This window comes from Centroberyx affinis, unplaced genomic scaffold, assembly GCF_046629955.1.
Source record: "Centroberyx affinis isolate AG114_WGS23_722 - 3 ecotype Tasmania unplaced genomic scaffold, CSIRO-AGI_Caff_v1 ptg001787l_1, whole genome shotgun sequence".
Taxonomy (NCBI): domain Eukaryota; kingdom Metazoa; phylum Chordata; class Actinopteri; order Beryciformes; family Berycidae; genus Centroberyx; species Centroberyx affinis.
In genome coordinates, this window is record NW_027280178.1 from 697,020 (window position 1) to 712,104 (window position 15,085).

At 40.8% G+C, this 15,085-nt stretch overlaps 1 protein-coding gene across 1 annotated transcript; it reads left to right on the forward strand.

The window, feature by feature from the left end:
• The first annotated feature begins 1,282 nt into the window (after window positions 1-1,282).
• On the forward strand, window positions 1,283-13,769 carry klhl8 (kelch-like family member 8). The gene is made up of 12 exons (XM_071529412.1): window positions 1,283-1,356; window positions 4,599-4,818; window positions 5,159-5,220; window positions 5,684-5,849; window positions 6,301-6,621; window positions 7,312-7,498; window positions 7,888-8,031; window positions 8,746-8,857; window positions 9,668-9,836; window positions 10,092-10,251; window positions 10,992-11,193; window positions 11,750-13,769. Exons 2-12 carry the CDS (start codon window positions 4,621-4,623, stop codon window positions 11,871-11,873), a joined length of 1,845 nt encoding a protein of 614 aa, XP_071385513.1. The 5' UTR covers window positions 1,283-1,356; window positions 4,599-4,620; the 3' UTR covers window positions 11,874-13,769.
• Window positions 13,770-15,085: the final 1,316 nt, after the last annotated feature.

The following is a 15,085-nucleotide window of genomic DNA, read 5'->3' on the forward strand; positions in this document are numbered from 1 at the left end:
AAACGGGTTAAAGGTGAAAGGTATTTTCATAGTAATTACAAGACTACAACAGAAATACAGAAATGCAGACACAACATGGATGTATACATGTAGAACACAGTCAGGGCATGAAGGTGTTAATGTATAATTTCTGGAGAGATTTTATTGGCCAATATAGTTAACACAATGGCAGTCATATGACATTTGTAATTACAGTCGAACATTCCCTTACGCTGCACATTGCTTCCCAGTTTAGTGCCTTACATTGCACCTGTCAATGATAATTACTGGAACTACTGTTCAATGAGACGCTTGCTGTCTTGTTGTTTTGCTTTTATCTTGTGATGTGTTAAGTGTTATACTGGAGGACCGCAATGGAAATAAGCTTTCAGGCTTTATTGTGTTTTCATCCTTGGTGATATTTAATGTAGGCTATGTAATAACTGCAATGCAGTGTTATATGTGTTCTTTAATCATCACATAAATTAATTAATTAATTCAATCATTCATTCATTCATTCATTCATTCATTCATTCAAGAAACATAAAATTAGAGAACCATAATAACAAGAATTCAGTGAAGACGTCGGCCAAGACTACTGCAGTTTATGAGAATCAAATAAACTCCTGTTGCTCATCAAAAAGGAAAACTCTTAAGAATAAACTGTTGACTTTAGTACCACTCAACATTTTGCTTCATATTAAACTATTCTGTTTAATATTTAATATATTTAATATGAAGACTGTGACTTTATTACTTCTTTACCTGTTTCCTTAATCAATAAATCAATGAGAAGTGGGCTTATGACTAAAAGATTCCCTGTTTGAATCCTCAGATCATCATTATATCTATCTATCTATCTATCTATCTATCTATCTATCTATCTATCTATCCATCCATCTATCTAGTAAGACTCCAATATTTCAAAGCTTTCTGTTACTTTAAATTTGCTAAGATACCAGTTGTTTCAGCATAGCCTAACTATGGGGTGCAATGTGGCTGATTTAAAGATTCACCCCCACTGAGACTAAATCATTTATAGGCCTAAGCAGGTTGCCTTGTGTCTTCTTGATTTTTGTTGTTTGTTTGTCATCAGTTTGTCATTTTGAATGTAATTTTTATACTTGGGTTTGATACTTTAAGCTGTTATACTGGTCAAACGGGTGGTGAGCTTGAAACTAGCTCTAAGATAGTTTGAATAAGAACTCTACTTTTACTAATTGAACAGCTGTGAATGCTGTGAAACTACATTACCCACAAAGCATCGGGAATCACAACAAACGTGCTGCCTACTTGCCAAAGACTCTGGTCTCCTGAGCCACATAGATGAGTGGCTGTGAATGAAAGTAGCGTTTTAAGTCTTTGCTGCGAGATGAGGTAACTGAATGAATCGTGTTTCATCTATCGCAACGATTAGCCGACATTTTGTCGTTACTGGTATCATTGTGTTTTTGGTATTAACGGTAAATTAGTGGTTGTAATTCCTATGCGGGTTGCCAGCTAACGTTAGCTAACGTACGTACGTGTGCTAGCCTGCCTGCAGGCTGCTGTTAGCAAACGCACGTATTGGCTAACAGTTACCGTTAAGATTTGTTTTGTCCATCTCTGTCATAGAATTATATGTCTTTTTTGAGGTGGAGAAACACGTGCACGTGTAGTTTAAAAAGGTAACGGTTTGGTAACGGGACAGATCGTTTTATGCTGTTGTTTACACTGAATGTTGTGTACTCACGCCTGCTTCATAACCAGTGAGCTCGCCTTGCTTCGCAAACTGTTGACGTGTGGTTGCATGTTTCATGTTACACATTTTATTTCAGCCTGTATTCAGTTCTGTGCCCCACAGTATTCACCAGCTACAGTAGAGGAGTAACGTTATAGCAATCGGGCATCACACGCTAGGACGCACGAGATGTTGCATTAATTGTAGATAACCTCCAGAGGATCATGTTGCCTTGACACGATTACGTTTCTTGTCATTATTAAGAAGCCACAGTCATTACGGATTATGAATTGTCTTGATAGTAAAACCTGATATTCATATTAACTCATTGTAGTTTACGTTTTTCTCACTGACTTGCCCTGTCCGGCAGTCCCTTTGTCGTGTAAGCAGATATATCCATATTTTATAAGTTGAATGTCGACATAATCTGCAATTGAACTGTTATGTATTGTTATTTAACTTGCTCCTTGATACATGCCAGGTCATGAGTTTCATTGAAGTCACATTTAAAGTTTCCTTCACCTAGTGTTTACTTTTCCTCTTGCCAAAGGCACTGTAGACACAGCTACTGTGCGGCTGAAAGAAGAAAAGAAAGAATACTTGTTCTTGAACTAGACCCTTACCTTGGAGGACGCAGCAGTACTTAATATTCTCAATTGTGACTAACCTTACAGAGATTTGAGGCACAAAGGGAGTCTCAAGTGGTATCCATCTAATTTTGTGATATTGGCATAACCTGTAAGTGTGTACACTGGTGGATAATGCACACTGTTGTCACAAAGCTCATTGACTTCACATTAGACTGCTGGATGTTTTTTTGTATCATCTGAAGATGCAGGATATCTTGCCCTGCATGATTCAGAAGGATCACTTTGGCTGTGATCCACCAAGCATTTTATGCAGCAGAAGTTGCCAATCCAGGGAAGCAAATCAATAATATGTCGTCATGCTCAAATGAGGAATAGGAGAGGAGAGGAGAGTCTACCATGACCTTAAACAATGACCACATTAGGCCTACATCTTTTTTAAGTGCATCAGTAATATCTGAAAATTAGGGATTGGACAATATCCTTATCTCATGATATGATTCGATCCGCGATATGAGGTTCATGATTCGATACAACCACGATACGATGTAATAAATATGGAGATGCACAGTCAACAAAGTATGACTGTGCAGAATTATGTTTATTTCTGAGACACAAATCTTTCTATCAGTGGCATTGGCCATTGATAGAAATATAAGCAACAATTTAAAAATGTCATTACTAAGTGCAAATAATATAATTTTGATGGAGAGCTTGTGAAATTGTGATGCGATCTCATCTCATTTGTAATTACTACAGCAGAATAAAATTGAGCTAATATTGTGATTAATTATTTCTGTCCCATGATATGTACTGTCACATTGTTGTATTGCGACATATTTAATTTCAATATATTGTCCCAAATTGTAAAATACCTCCAGCTGTCCGCAAAATGAAAGTTCTGCTGGCTAGGCCGCTAACTTAACAAGTGTCATCATTCTTTTGCATAAGCCGCTTCACCTTCAATCTTTCAAAAGCCGCCAAAGGCTAAAGTCACAAAAGCTGGGGAAGGGGATGTATATCGACTGTGCCTTTTTGTACATGCACAGAAGGAAGCTAGTTAGTTCTCTAATTAAGCTACTGTCACCAAAGGACATACCATGGAAGCATGGCATTCGGCAGCTGAAAGCATGATTGTTGTCTCCCCTTGGAAGTGGATGAAATAATTGGACATGACAAAAGTAGGTTCCCATGACTGCATGCCCCTCCTCTGTGTACCTCGGTGCACATTTCTGCCTAATGTGGCATGCGGCTTGCCTAGTGGAAGTCCCTGGTGTATGGTGAACTGTCGGTTGCCTGAATTACATTAAAGGTTGCTATTTGCACATTTTTTTCAGTTTGGCAAGGTATACACTACATAGTTGGGTAGTTGTGCTATACAGTTCTGTTGTTAAATTGTTGTTTTTCACTCCAGTTAGTCTTTAAATAATACAAATTTGTCTGAGGATCTTAGCGTCTTACGACAATGCAAATGTCACAGTTGATCCTGATTTAGTCTGCTTTTGGATCAAGTACATATTACAAAGTCTCTTCATGTTCTGAGAAACCAAACAGATAAAGTCTAGCCATCAGTCTATGAACTGGCACACAAAGAGAGAGCCTTGGACCACCCGTGCGTGTGATCGGCCTTAATGTCTTCTGCCCTTATAGCTGCGGGGACTAGTGATGAGGGGGCGATACACTGAGCCTATTCAGTGGCAGAAAGGCAGCTTTAAAGAGAGACAGTGCATCTGTAAGGTGTGGGTGGAGCTGTGGCTTTTGGCTGTCTGCTTTGAGTCGCTCAGTTCTCAAGTAGAGCAATATCAACGGCAGAGACTTTTCATCGGGCTCAACCATAGGTAGGATATACTGTAGGCTTATTATGGGTTGGGTTGCTGTGTATTTTCAGCAGTGTGCTCTAGTGAGCTACAGTAGCTTGGGGAAATGTGCCTGACCTCATTTTTTTTTCGCATAAGGCTCCATGCACTATTGAGGGCGTAAAGGGGAAGTGACACTGAGAGGGGGGTGGAATACTGACCAGACTTGCTCAGCTGGTAGGCAGTATCCCCCTCTACTAATTTCCCTTCTTCTGGTTCTTCCAGAAAGGAAATTACCTTTAGAATATCTTTAGAATTTTGTGTTATTTGCACCTCTCCGAGTTGCAGTTTCTACTTTCGACAGTCTGTGCTTTGGATGCGAGTGGTTAGTGCATAATGGGATCAATGGCACTTAAAATTTGGGCTGCTGATTCCAGTCTATAAGCGGCATCTAAACCTCTTTCTATAGCTGATTCCTTCTCTCATGTTCCTCTTCTCCCTTATCTCTCTGTTAAGGTGTTGGTTCCCGTAGACAGCTATGGCACCAGGGGATGTGGTGCCAGACCATGCCAAGCAGCTGAAGCCCAAGGAGAAGCGGCCTGGAAACAGGGCCTCGAAGGCCGACTGTGAGCCTGATGGCTCCTTTGTCTTCGAGGCCCATGAGGCTTGGAAGGACTTCCACAACTCCCTCAGGCATTTCTACGAAGTAGGGGAGCTCTGTGACGTCACGCTGAAGGTAGGTCACTCTGTCTGGACACAAGAAGAGATGTGTTTCAGCTCAGTTTATGGCTCAACTGACCTTTTGTGTATGTTTTGTATGCAGTTATATAGTTAGGTTGAAGGTTGTGAATTTCCTAAAAAAAAAGAGTTGAATGTCTGGGTCTGAATGGGGATCTGTTCTGAGTTTGGTTTAGTTTCAACCTCTGAAAAGCTGCAGAAATTACAGGATTCTTTTTAAGTTGTGTCACAACAGCTGGACTGTAGGAATGAATAAATGGTGAGCTTATTAATATACTTGTGTGCCCTGCTTCTTACTATTCTTGTTCTCTGTCTTTGTTCCTCTTTCCTCTTTGTAGGTGGGCAGTAGGCTGATACCATGTCACAAGCTGGTGCTGGCCTGTGTCATCCCTTACTTCAGGTGTGTTCTATTTTCATAGTTTTATTTCTTGAACCATGCCTATAATAGCAGCTTTCATCACTACTACTACTACTTTCTTACTGGTTTGAAAGCTATGTCCCCATAATGGTTGTTGGTCTAGAGCTGTGTTTTCTGAAATTTAGTGCAGTGGCCTCAAATCATGTGACAGGAAGGTCAAGAGTATACAGGTTTTCATTCATATCAAACACTACATGATGATTAGCACACCTTCAACCAGAGAGCGAAATAACAAATGAAATTCTACGTACTCTTGGCCCTCCATGGCACATGATTGGACACCGCTGATCTAGTCCGTTGAAGACTGCAGGACAAAATATAATCTTGCTACAGAACTTGGAGGAAATGGTTGTTTTTCAAAATGTTATTCTAAACATAAAGCTTATTTGTTGAAGAACATTGAAGTCCGCCTGGTTCCTGTCTGAGAAGCTGTGTCTTCCCTCAGGGCCATGTTCCTGTCAGAGATGTCAGAGGCCAAGCAGGAGCTGATTGAAATCAAGGACTTTGACGGTGACGCCATCCAGGACCTGGTGCATTTTGCCTACTCCTCCAGGCTCACCCTGACTGTGGACAATGTTCAGCCGCTACTTTATGCCGCCTGCATCCTTCAGGTGAAGAAACACACATGCAAGCAAGTCATACGTGTGCAAACACACACACACACACTCTTTGTTCATTCGATTCACATGAATTTGGCAATTACACAATTTCAATGAAAAATAAGCATGTTGTCCTCATCGAATAATGCAGGCTCCCCTTGGGCCAATCAGTAACAAGTAAGCAAATGTTGTAACACCCCCTAAGGCCAGTGTAATTTTGAAAACACTAACAATCGAATCAGTGGCATCTGAGATATTGGCCCTGATTAACGGATGCATCTGGGCCAATCTATCGTCTCTCCTTGATTCATTGTGGGAGACAATAAAATGTAGTGATGCTGAAACTTCTAGTCATCGAACAATTCAAAATGATTGGAAAATTTTGGAATTGAAAAGGATAATAAACTCTCGAATACATTGAGAGAGTCTGTAAAATTCCTTTATTGCTGCCTGAATCCTTTAGGTAGAGTTGGTAGCCAGGGCCTGCTGTGAGTACATGAAGGCTCACTTCCACCCCACCAACTGCCTGGCAGTACGCACCTTCGCTGAGAGCCATAATCGCGTGGACCTGATGGACATGGCTGACCGCTATGCCTGCGAGCATTTCTGCGAGGTGGTGGAGTGTGAGGACTTCCCGTGCGTGTCGCCCCAGCACCTGCGCACGCTGCTGTCCTCCAGCGAGCTTAACATCCATTCAGAGACACAGGTGTACAATGCAGCAGTCAAATGGCTGAAGGCAAACCCACAGCACCATGAGGCCTGGCTGGACCAGATCATGTCTCAGGTTAGAGAATAGATACATTACATTACAAGGGTTGGGCTGGGTGGATGAATGATAATGTGTGATGATAATGTGTGTTTTGTATGTGTGTGTGGGGGCGCCTGTATATGTGTGGTCTAGTGAAGTTGGACTTGACTTTGTATATGAGCTGATTATGTGATTACCTGAAGCAGGGTTCCCATAGGCCTTGAAAGTCATTGAAAGTTTATGGATTTGAAAAAAAGCTTAAAAGCTTTTGAAAAAGAGTAGATGGCCTTGAAAGTACTTGATTTAGTTTTATTGAATCATCAGCATGCCTCAGCTCTCTGGACACTCTCCTGCCTAGCAATAAATACTTCACATCCTGGTGTTTATGTTCATAGAGTAGCAGTTTAAAATGACTGATTTATCAGAATTTCTTGACTTGACAAGAGTGAAAAATGAGACCTCTGTGATTTCTAATTTAGACCAATGTCATGTCTTTCCCCAAAACATGCCAATTTTATGTCCTTGAATTTCACCAAACAAGACCTTGAAAGTCATTGAAAAGTGCTTGAACTTGATGTCCAGGGAAGTGTGGGAACCCTGCTAACGATTAGCTAAATAGCTTTGTCTGTGTGTCTGTGTGTATGTGGACCTCAGACAGTGTTACATATGTGTTTAGACCATTATGTAATCACATTTACAACTGCGTCATGTCGATCTCTCCTTCAGGTGCGCCTCCCTCTGCTCCCAGTAGAATTCTTGACAGGAACGGTGGCCAAGGAGGAGATGATCAAAGGTAATCTGAGCTGCCGCGACCTGTTGGACGAAGCCAGGAACTACCACCTCCACCTCAGCAACAAGGTGGTGCCGGACTTTGAGTATTCAGTCCGCACCACACCCAGGAAACACACTGCAGGTAGGAATCATGAGGTGGAGTTCTCTGAACATGTAACAAACATGTAACATTTGATATTATGGGATCTGCAGTAACATTAAGCATTTTTTCTTTAGTTCATCATACAAATAACCCTAACCCTTTTCATGAAACCAAATGCCTTTTTGGGAGTTCATGTATTGTTAACAGGCCGAATCCACTTTCTTCTCAAATTTATGAAGTAAGCAATTGCGTACACACTCGGATGTTAATTGTGGCTTGACTAGGTGCTTCTTTTATAGAAAGTGGGTGTGGTCTTTTATTTTATTTTTATTCTTCATTCTTTTCTAGTTTGAAGTTGTATGGGTAGAAAGTATGGTGAGTTTTCTCTCACTGTGCCTCCTCTTTGTTCCCTCCAACAATTTCCTCAGGTGTTTTGTTCTGCGTGGGTGGCCGAGGTGGCTCTGGCGACCCATTTCGCAGCATTGAGTGCTACTCCATTACCAAGAACAGCTGGTTTTTTGGCCCAGAGATGAACAGTAGACGACGCCACGTGGGAGTGATATCTGTAGGAGGTGAGAGGGGTTGTGGCAGAGAAAGAAAGACGGCAACGCTGTAGAAAGTAAAAGACAGTGACGAAGTGTCGGAGCATGGGAAGGTAAACAAATGGGTTTAAAGGGGCGTCCTGGTGGTTTAAGGCGCACACCATGTAACTGTGAGATCCTGGGTTCGAACCTTTGTCGCATGTCGTCTCCCTCTCCCAGTCTTCCCTGTCTCTCTATTTTGAACTACCTAATAAAAAGGCGAAAAATGCCAAAAAACATAATCTTAAAAAAAAGGTCCTGGGACCTGAGAGTATAGAAAATAAGTACATACCAGCTTGAATGACAGTGCAGTGATAAAGGGCAGTTTTTTTTTTTAATAATAGACACATCTCACGGTTTTAGAATAGTTAATAAGGAGGTCCATACACAGTCCCTATGTAATGCATGGAGTCTCACTGGGACCAACACATTCCTTTGGTCTGCACCCACTGAGCAGCCCATTGACTCAACTCCCTAACAGCTGGCTTGTGACAACAAACCTTCAATCTGGGAGTTTGGTTTGTTTTTCTGAAATTTCAGCGACTAACAGTGTTACAGATCATGGATCCTTTAGAATCACTGGCCAGGTCACATGATCATATACCCTCAGCTTCATATCTGGTCTCAGATCTGCACTCCTGTTCTAAGCAGCTTTACGAAATGAGCTGTTGACAAACCGCTGCATGTTGATGTTTGTTTCTGCAGGCAAAGTGTATGCTGTTGGGGGCCATGATGGCAGTGAACACTTAGGCAACATGGAGATGTTTGACCCCCTCACCAACAAGTGGATGATGAAAGCCTCCATGAACACCAAGAGGTATTGAGCAGCACATATGGGCTGAATATGAATGGGGCTCCTGTTGTGGGAGAGAGTGCACTTGATGGATTTCAACAGACTGTTGTGTAGTGCATGACATGGCTGTGGGCAGGGAAAGGAACCAGTTCAGGGAACAAAAATAAAAAAACAAATATATTATACTGAAAGCCAAGAAAACCCTTTATACTGTATTATTACACTCTGTTTTACATTTAAAAATTCTCTGGGAAAGGCATTCAAAAAGCATTTATGATTTTCTTTTTGTCTCCTGCCTCCTTCTTTCTTTGCTCTCTCCGGCTCCCCTGCCTGCCTCTCTGCCTGCCTGTTAGAGCTAGCCAAGATGCTTTGACTGTGCAGCAAGTGACAGCTCATGTGCTTCTCTTCCTTGTTCTGCTTTTAGTCCAGATGTGTGGAGAGTGTTGTTTGTTGTGTATTAACAATCAATATTATGCTTATAAATATGCAGACCAGAGAATGAAATGAACTATAATTTTGCTCTTAAGTTTGGATTCATTGCTTCCTATGGGCATAGGAACATTTTCTTCTACAGGGTCTCAATTAGAGGGTGAGTGGGACGCTCTTCTCTTTCTTAGTCCCACTTTGTGATTTAAGCTGATAAGACATAAAAATCTTGCCTAATATGGCCACATCAGTAAATGCCCAATTTGTAGGAACAGGTCAAATTGGTACCTTTGGGATACATTTCTCCCAGTGTATCATTTCAGCCATTACACTGCCAACCTCTACTGTATCTATTTACCATGCTTTGAGAACATCTGCTATGAGCAAGGATGTATGTGTGTGTCTTAGGAGGGGTATCGCCCTGGCAGCTCTTGGTGGTCCTATCTACGCAATCGGAGGTCTGGATGACAACTCCTGCTTCAACGATGTGGAGCGTTATGACATTGAAAGCGACCGCTGGAGTGCTGTAGCTCCCATGAACACACCCAGAGGAGGGGTGGGATCTGTGGCATTAGGGGTAAGACTGGGCAGGATAGCCAGTTTACTGAATACCTCACAGTCCGGTGATGCAGATAAACCACCAAGTATGAGACTGTGTGATACAGCAATACACTCTCCCACACACTTACAAATGGGATCATTAATTTCTCCTTCTCTTTATAACCCTATCATCATGACAGTGTGTTTTATACAGGAATACAGCAGCTGTTGATGTGATTGTTTTATGGTGTGCACTCTGCACTTAACCTGCTTTACACCCTCTCCTTGCCAGAGTTACGTGTACGCGGTCGGGGGCAACGATGGCGTGGCATCGCTGTCCAGCGTGGAGCGGTTTGACCCCCACCTCAACAAGTGGACAGAGGTGAAGGAGATGGGCCAGCGGCGGGCCGGAAATGGAGTCAGCAAACTGAACGGTTGCCTCTATGTAGTGGGTGAGAGGAACATGCAATTTAGAAAGATGAGGATTAATCATTAATCAGATTCCAAACATCCTTATTGTAAAAAATGACCTTTTTATATAGTAGGAATCACAAAAATAGTCAATAAATAAACTGCCAAGATGTATTTTCTCCCATTTCCTTATGTCACCCATATCTGTACTGCAGTGACTGGGATGATCGGGGTCAGAGGCTGACTTTAATTTATCCAGTGTGTCAGTATTTTATTAGTGTTTGTTCCTCCTAACTGGATGCTATTCTTTTTTGACAGCCGGGTCACATGCCTCCTACCTCCACACCCTACAACTTTATACACAAATACATGAATCAGGAAAGAGAAAAGTTCATGTTTTGTAAATCTATCTGGTTACTGATTACAGAGAATACATAAGGACAAGATTTTTATTGTACCACTTGAATTTGAAGAGACATTCAAGGTTCATTGAGAGCTCTGGTGTGGCATTTTGCTTAGTCAACAGCTACGGCGTCATAAGGGAAGACTGAATTTCCTCATCTTTTGCCTGTGCCATTAGTAATAACATGATCCTACTCCAAGCAATTGAATGTTGAATGCTGGCATGTTTTACACCTGAGGACATTGTTTCCTTTGTTGCACATATCTTTCAGAATCCTCTTAAAATGCCATTGAGCCCTTCCTCACACAGTCCTCACACTTAACTGTTCTCTAACTTTCCGGTCTTTTTCAATGACTGGTTTTACTGTCTTTCCTGAAGGTGGTTTCGATGACAACTCGCCCCTGAGCTCCGTGGAGCGCTTTGACCCACGAATGCACCGCTGGGAGTACGTGTCCGAGCTAACCACCCCGCGCGGCGGAGTGGGGGTCGCCACTGTGATGGGGAGGGTGTTTGCAGTCGGGGGCCACAATGGAAACATCTACCTGAACACAGTGGAGGCCTTCGAGCCTCGAATGAACAGGTTAGGAGCAGAGGGAGATGAATGAAGACCGTGCCGTGTTTTTCATTTAGGCATTGAGGTGGGAAGAGGGATAATCAAACTGTGCTATCTCAGTTATTTCTGCCGTTGTGTGCTGAAAAAGACGATGTATTTTTGAGGACTCCACATAAAAAGGCAGTGGAAAAGTCAGGTCCCAATGGGTCACAGAACATAAAGTAGAAAAGGCGGGAAACGGTATGAAGCACAAAACAAGTGATTTATTTGCTAGAAATAGTGCTACCAAATATAAGCACTTCAAAGCAGTAAATTAACACAAATATAGGCTTGGTTTAGCAGGCAGCATCGATGCTGCCTGAGGAAGCCTGAAACGCATTGCAACTGAGTAGCTGTAAACCAAATTTGTATTCATTTATTGCTTTGAAGTTCTTAGATCTGTTTTTCTAGCAAATAAATAACTTGTTTTGTGCATTATACAGTTTTCCACCTTTTCTACTTTTTGTATATTTGAGGACTGTCATTATGTTTATATCTTCCCCATGTGATTTTTTTTTTGCAATCGTGCCTGTTCCCTCTCCAGATGGGAGCTGGTGGGCTCGGTGTCCCACTGCCGGGCCGGGGCCGGGGTGGCAGTCTGCTCCTCTCATGTCAGCCAGATCAGGGATGTGGGCCAGGGCTCCAGCAACGTGGTCAACTGCATGTGACCAACACTCCAGCTCCCAGGCGACGGCCGAGTCACCGTCACATCTGATCTGCCGAGCACCCAATCAATGCACAAGCACTGAACCCAAACCACACGGTCACAACAGAGGGATTAATATTGTCAACTCTGTGGCAAAGACTTGTTAAAACACACAATACAAACTGAATGTCAAGGTTGACGTTCAGTCTGCACACATTATTATGCGGATATTACTGACTTTATAATGTGCACATCCGACAGACCTGAAGTCTTCTCTGAGCCCCAACGACACATTTAAGGTTTTCTCTTCTGTTTGTGATGTTTGCATTTCAGTGATGTATTATCTTGTACTGTATTTTCTTGCTTCTTTTATTTGACCACCTTGACAGTTTTTTGTTTTGTTTGTTTGATTTTTTTTTTAAGGGAAAACGGTAGCTGAGCCTAGTATGCAATACGGGCCTCTTGAGTAGGACAAGTGAGTTGCGAATCAGCACTATTCTATTAACATTATAAACCTGGACTATATATTAGGCCAGTATGAATGGGTTTTTTTTAAGACTTCTTGCTTGAGACTGTTTCTGGATTGCACTTTGGCTCTACAGTTGTTTTCATTATCCAGAGATGGCTTGACACATCAAGAACTTGAAAACATTCATACTGGAACACTCAACACCTTTTTTTGCAGTGCACTGTGTGCAGTTAGGACATTTTCACGAGTCAATCTGAACCGGGACGTTTGACCTCATCTACGTTTCCAAGACGTTCCTTTAATTCCGTGTCATGTCAGGATGAGCAAAGGCGTCAGTCACGGTATTTAGAGTTTTTGAAGATGGATTTCAGAATTATTTTATCTGCAGTTCCAACTGCGGTGAGCTGGATCACACCCCAGCGGCGTAGCCGGGTGTTGCCTGTAATTGCATTCGAACAATCGTTTTCGGCTGATTGGGACAGCCAGTCGTTAGTTAGGATATGGCAGGCCCAGGGAATGTTAGTGCTGCAAGTGCCAAACAGAGGAAAGTGTGTTTTAGAGAGCTGTAGATGTGAGTCTGGTCCAACCCCTCGCTGAATCCCAAGTCGTCCGCTCACCTTGACCTCAGAGAATTGAGAAAGGCACGACTATACACCTGAGTGTCTTGGATCGATCAGAGCAATACGGTGCATCTCTTCACTTCTGCACGAGTAACAATGTTGTATAGAGATCTGCAGAGGTCTATCCAAGCTGGCAGGGAATGATTTTCAAATTCAGAATTTGTGTTTGACGATAGCTGGACTGTCAGAAATCCTAATCAAGAGTGCTTTCAGATGTGAATGAGCTTAGACTGAGATTTCTCTGGTAAATGGTTCAGATATATTTTAATATATGGAAATTTTGTATTAAAATTGGTGTATCTTTGGTGTTATTCTTTTCTACATTATCTAATCCATTGCTGTGCACTATTTTCCTAGAATAGATGTGAAGTCTGGGTATATTTTTGTCCTGAATGGAGAATTTGATGTTATTTTCAAATGTCTTGATATTATCTGCATTTTTTAGGCTTTGAGTTTGAAGATGGTCCTTTTAACTCTCATGTCGATTTCGGGCATATATAAGAAATTTTAAGGCATTTCTAGCAACTCTGTATTGCTTTATTATTTTTCAGAATAGGTTGACAGAATATGATGATTTTGAAACATGCATATTATTTACATTGTATGCTAGGAAGGAAAAAAAAGACTGCTGCACAATTTGTGTTCTTCCATTATCACAACTAGTGCAATTTATCAACCTGGTGTATCATTGTTACACCAAAGCAGAATTTATTTGCCAACTTTGTTAGCAAATGTGCCAGAGGCTTTTGTAAAATGGTTGTATTTTGTGTTATCATTCCTCCTTTTGACTGCTTCAGTCCTGTGCTATTCATTTACATGGTATTGGTATAAATTGCTATAATAAAGTTATGTATCAAGATCACTAACCATATTTGTCCTGTTTTCTGAGAACTTTATGCAGGTTGTCGTCCAGTCAGTAAAGCCAAAAACCAACAAAACAAAACAAAACAAAACACAGCAATCAAGTTTGGAATTCTTTTCTACCCCCTGTAATTACCTTTTCCTAAAATTAATATTCCCTACAAACTAGGCTATAAGTATTACAAGTCTGATTTTTAGTGTTGGAGATGATCTGATTTTGATGTGTCTTTGACCAATATACTGTATAAATAATAATAATAATAAACTTTATTTGTATAGCACCTTTCATACAAGAAATGCAGCTCAAAGTGCTTTACAACAAAGAAATTACATACATGAAAATAGACATAGAATGAGCATAACATAAGATGGAAAATAAAACCCACTGAATAATAATAAAAATAAAGTTAAGAAATAGAGTACATAGAATAATTAAAATTAAGTAAAACACAACATTTTAAAAGAAGTGCAGCAGTGCATAAGTGCGAAGCAAAGTGTAAAAAAAAAAAAAAAAAAATAAATGATAATTTTATTATTTCAAATATACCTTTATTATTATTATATACCTTTATTATTTCAAATATACCTTTATTGTTTTGTAACTTAAGTACTTAAGTTAAAAAGTAACAATTCAAGGCAGAGTTTTGGTTGTATAAAGTTTATAGACGGTTGACATGCGGTTGTTGTAAACTGCCTCTTCTGGACTTTGAAATTGTGTTTTCAGTCAAATGTGATGCACAGTTGCCTAATGATGTGTCATTAAGGTAAGCAAATATGCCGGAAGCTGCTTATGGTTGTAAGAATTGGTTTTCAGGCTCTGATGGTTTGTTTTGTACAAGAATGCAAAATGTATTAATCCTCTTACTGTGACCACATCGTCACCCTCCATGTATGTGAGGTATGAGTGGTAACTGGGCTAAATAAGTGGACATATCTGTGTATGTTGTGTAACCTCCACTACATTACACAGTTCACACACTACAGTATTTAATTAACATATATAGTATGTAGTAAAAATTATCAACAAATGTATTGAATAAGAGGTATCTGTAGCATTTATTTCATCAATTGGGGACCACGATCAACCATATTCTGATATATTATGTTCTATCTTATATATTATATTGAAAAGTTTTGAGCCTTCTTAGAAAATAATGATATAATAATAATCTTGTTTTGCATTGTCAAATGGCATTTGATATTTCTGATTGTGTGAAATGAAAATGTTTCATCCATGAAGTTGCAGTCGGTGAACACTGAATGAAAAACAGCCCACTGCAACTG

Coding starts and splice junctions, on each gene's coding strand:
- klhl8 (XM_071529412.1), top strand. CDS start 4,621: ATGGCACCAGGGGATGTGGTGCCAGACCATGCCAAGCAGCTGAAGCCC. Junction 5,221..5,683: donor TGTGTCATCCCTTACTTCAG/GTGTGTTCTATT, acceptor GTCTTCCCTCAG/GGCCATGTTCCTGTCAGAGA. Junction 6,622..7,311: donor TGGACCAGATCATGTCTCAG/GTTAGAGAATAG, acceptor TCTCTCCTTCAG/GTGCGCCTCCCTCTGCTCCC.